This window comes from Gaeumannomyces tritici (genome assembly GCF_000145635.1).
Source record: "Gaeumannomyces tritici R3-111a-1 unplaced genomic scaffold supercont2.7, whole genome shotgun sequence".
Classification (NCBI taxonomy): Eukaryota; Fungi; Ascomycota; class Sordariomycetes; order Magnaporthales; family Magnaporthaceae; genus Gaeumannomyces; species Gaeumannomyces tritici.
Genome location: NW_008804551.1, coordinates 1,571,623 through 1,576,034, shown reverse-complemented (window position 1 = coordinate 1,576,034; position 4,412 = coordinate 1,571,623). Strand labels below are relative to the sequence as shown.

The 4,412-nt window shown below is 33.3% G+C and overlaps 1 protein-coding gene across 1 annotated transcript; it reads left to right on the top strand.

The window, feature by feature from the left end:
- Positions 1-1,222: 1,222 nt before the first annotated feature.
- Positions 1,223-2,065, top strand: GGTG_11846 (hypothetical protein; the record flags this gene model as incomplete). The annotated part of the gene is made up of 2 exons (XM_009229737.1): positions 1,223-1,559; positions 1,716-2,065. Coding segments are annotated over 2 exons (687 nt in total), but the record flags the coding sequence as incomplete, so codon positions are not given.
- Positions 2,066-4,412: the final 2,347 nt, after the last annotated feature.

Below are 4,412 nucleotides of genomic sequence, written 5' to 3'. Positions count from 1 at the left end.
GGGTTAACCGGTTTGGCGTTCCGGTTAAAACTTTCGGTAAATTACCGGATATATAACGTATTTCCGGCAAATTTATTGCGGGCGTTTAAAAAAAAGCCCGGCAAAAAAACCAAAAAATAAAAATTTAAAAATCAAAAAAAAAAAAGGATTGCTTCGAAATAAAGGCTTTGCTAAAATATAAAAGGCCTTTGCAAAAATAAAAATACTTGGTTAAATGGATAGGTTACAACGAATTGGAAAATTCGTAAATTTTAAAAAAGGATATTACGAAAAAAATTATTTAAACGTATAAAGCAAGCCTATTAAAAGCAAACTTATAAAATAAGGAAAATACCGAACCTTAGCGGGTAAATACCCGGAAAGGACGGGGGTATTACAAAAAAAGAATAATAAAAGCTAAAAAAATGGCTTAAAAAAATGTTTTAACGTGCCGAACCGGTTAGCCACCGGAAAAAAACGTAAAAAAACCCGTAAGCGGTTTGTAATAACCGTAAAATATTGTGCTTTATAAACAAAAAATTAAGTAAGGACGGTATAGTACGGGAAACGCCCCAAATTAATAATACGATATATTTAAATTTTAAAAAACATGCAAAGTGTAATACATTTTGGAAAGCCCGTAAAAGGCATGCTTAACGCAATACGCTAAAGTAATTACCGCATTTTAAACGTACGTTATGGTAAAAAACATTATTACTTGCCCGGAAAGGAAATAAAAAAACCTCCAAATAATACGGCGGACGGGCTTAAGCGTTTGGGTAGCGGCAAATGCATATCGGCGGTATTTAAACCCATTAAAAAGCGAAAAAAAAGCATTTTAAAATTATTTATTAAAGCATTAAAACCTAGCTGGTAATTAAGGATATTGGAATTTCGCAATGCTGTAAAGGCAATATAACGAAAGGAAATTGTAATTTTAATTATAATAAATTAACGAAAAAAATTTAAAACTAACCACCCTTTAAAAAAGGAATACCAATAATTAATTAGGAAAATATGTAAAAAAAATCGATTAAATACCGTATTTAAAGGAACCAAAACTTCCGAAAATTACGTTTTTTTCGCTAGCGTTACAATCGTTGCCGCCAAAGTTATTAACGCCGAAAACGGTATTTCCCGGCGTTAATACAAACGCCGCACCCTTACGGGGAACCGCGCGGCTGTAAGCCTAAATATTTAAATGCGCCGCAATCGTAACAAAGCTAGCGGTAATGTTACCAAAAAAAGCAACCATACCTTTTTCGAAACGCTTAAAAAACGCTTTTACTTTGTTAAAAAAATTACCGATGCTAACCAAAACCTAAGCTTACCTTTTCGTTTAAACGGCGATAGCGTAAAACTATTAAAAAATGTTTTAAATAATTTCCAATGTTATAGCGCTAGCAATTTTGCGCTGGATGCGCTTTTGGATAACGGCTTAACGTTTATAGCGCGCAAATTGTTCGGCCGATATGGTATAAAAGGATTTAGCCTTTTGGATAGCTTTGCGGGCGCGAAATTAAGCTTTAGTAAGCTTTTTAAAAAATTCCGGTATTATTTTAAGCAATCGTTTATAAACGGTATTTAAAATTTTGTAAAGGTTTTGGGCCATTTTTTAAAACCATTTGGGAAATTTAACGCAAGCTTTGTTACCGATTACGTTTTTGCAATAAATACATTTAAAGGACCCCGTATAATTATCGGAATATATCGGCATACGGGGGTTAACGGTATAGTTTTAATATGCTTAACGACCAAAACAACGGCTACAAAATACCGTACGCTCCGTATAATTGTTTTTAAAAAGGGGCAAATAAATAAAGTTCCAATTATCGCTTTATTAAAAATCGATAACCTTTTGCAACGGGAACGCGTTGCAAATATTTATATAAAGCAAAAAAAAGGTAATGTTCGTTTCGGGGGCAGGTTTATTAAAATCGAAAGCGTTGCGGCGGCGTTCGTTACGCGCTTTACGCTTTTTTTCGGCGAAGGTTTTTTTGCCGCAGCGATTAAAGCCCGCCGGAAAGTTACCGGCAAAACGTTTGCGGGAATTTTAAAAGGTTGCAAGCGCAAAAGGGCCCGATAAACCCGCAATATTTAAAAGGCTTACCAAAAAGTTACCGGCAAAGCAATCGTTAAGGATTTAAAGGATTAAAAATTCCGGTAAAACCGAATTTAAATTCAATTAAACCACGATAATTAAAAAAATACCGGGGGGTTGTTAAAAAAGGCCAACGGGCTGGCTAAAACCAAAAAACCCAAAGCGGATACCCGAAAGAATATTACCTTTTTTACGTAATTGGGTACAAAAAATAACATTTACAATTACCGGTTAAATTTAAATATTTAAAAAGAACGGCTAAATACCGATTATTTACGGTTACAATCGTTAAAATTATTAAAATGGTTATTAAATGCACAAAAAGGAAAAAAAAAGGGCTTGTAATTTCGAACGGGAAAAAAAGCTTTTTATATGCCGGTACGGACTTACTTTTCCAAATGCTATAAAGTTTTACAGCCGGTTTTCCCAAACGTTGCCGGGCATTAAGGCGGCTTGGCGGGATACCGTAAGCTACCGGTTACTTACGGGGTTGCACGCGCGGTACAAACGGTTTGGAATAAGCCGTATCGGGAAAAAGCAATATATTAAAAGTACGGGCGAAACCGCCCGGCAAAAAGCGGAAAGCGTTAAATGTACGGGCAAAACCGTTCGGCAAAAAAAAAAGGAGGCGCTAGCAACCAGCCGGGCACGGACCCCCCGGGGATATGCCGGCGAGCTACCGGTATTGCGGCCAAAGTATAATGGCGAAATTAAAAAATAAGGTAAAGCTTAAATTGCACGAAAGCGTTTGGAACGCGAAGGATTTAAAAAACTAACCCCGGGTGCCCGAAAGGGTACAAGGGAAAGGAAGGTTAAAAAAAGAACAATTTTTGTTGGCGATAGCACTTTTGGTAAAAGATTTACGGAGGCTTAACAAAGGAAATACCGCATTCGGCCCGTAACCCGGTAACCACCCGCCTTTGCACCAATTAACCCTTAACAACGTAATAGCGTAAGTTTTTTTTAAACCGTTAAGTTATTAATTACCTTTAATTACCGCGCGGAACTTATAATTTGTAACGTAACCGTTTTCGTTAAATTTATAAATAAATACCCAAGCAATATCGATAGCTTTGCTATTAAGCAAATTTTTCAAAAAAAAATTTTAAATTTTTTTTTTAATAATTTGTTAATTTTTCCGAAATCAAATTGTTTAAATTTTTTTTATGCAAATACGTATTAAATTTTTGCTAAAATTTCAAAATTTATTGTAATTCGTTTCGATGCAACCGTTTGTTTTTTTAAAAGTTATTGCGTTTTAATATTTTTGTTACGGTAATTGCAATTATTTTGTAAACCAAGCGATAGCTAAAATTACTTTTTTTAATTGCCGTTTATTAATTAAATAAATACGTATCGAAAAAGGTTTGTTAATTTTCGTTTATTAAGTTTGCTTTAAAAGCAACGTTTTTAATTTTTAAATTGGAAACGTTAAATGTTATTGCTAAACCGTAATAAAAAATAGCGTTATTAAAATTATTGCGTTGCTTGTTTTCCTTTTTTTTTTTTTTTTCCTTTGCAATCGTACGCGTTGCGGCGCAAATTGCTTTAAACGTAATTATCGGCAAATTCGGTAAAAGCGCGTTAAAAAAAAAGGCTTTAAACAAAAATAAAAGGCTTGTTTTTTTTATAAAGTTAGCTTTTGCCTTTTTTAACCGGAAAAAAAAGGAAAGCGGCGCTTTTTGCTTGTTTAGGTTTGTTTTAAATAAATTTTTAAAAATTTTAAACGCTTTTAATATTGCGATTAAAAGCGTTGCAAAAATACCGTTTGTAATTGCAATTAGCATATTCGGTTTTGGGGTAAGCAAAAACCGGTTTGTTATTTTATAAAATAAAGCAAGTTTTAACGGTTTTAAAAATTGTTTTTCGGGTTCGTTATTACTTTTACCCTTTACCGGCGGAAAATTATCGCTTTTCCCGGGCCGTATAAAGCCATAATACGAATTGCTTATATATAAAAAGCTTGTATTACGCATTTGCTTTGCTTTATAACCATTTTTTAAAATATTTAAAATTAAAAATTTGTACGCGTTTAAATTTAGCCCGTTGGCCGAATTTTTTGCGGCTTTAGCTTTTATGGTTACGATAAAACCTAGCTTTTTTACCCCCAATTTTTAATTTTAATGCTTAGTAGCAAAAATGGGTATTTAAAGCTTTTTTAATTAAAAAAGCTTTAGCGCATTAACATTTTTTTTTCGGGTTGCAAGCGGGTTTTTCGTTTTGTTGTATTTAATTAGCAAATTGTAAATAATTACGTTAATCGGGTTTTTTTTTTGCTTGCTTTTAAAAAAAGCTTTTTTTATTAAATTTAACGTTTTTTGTAATTATTACT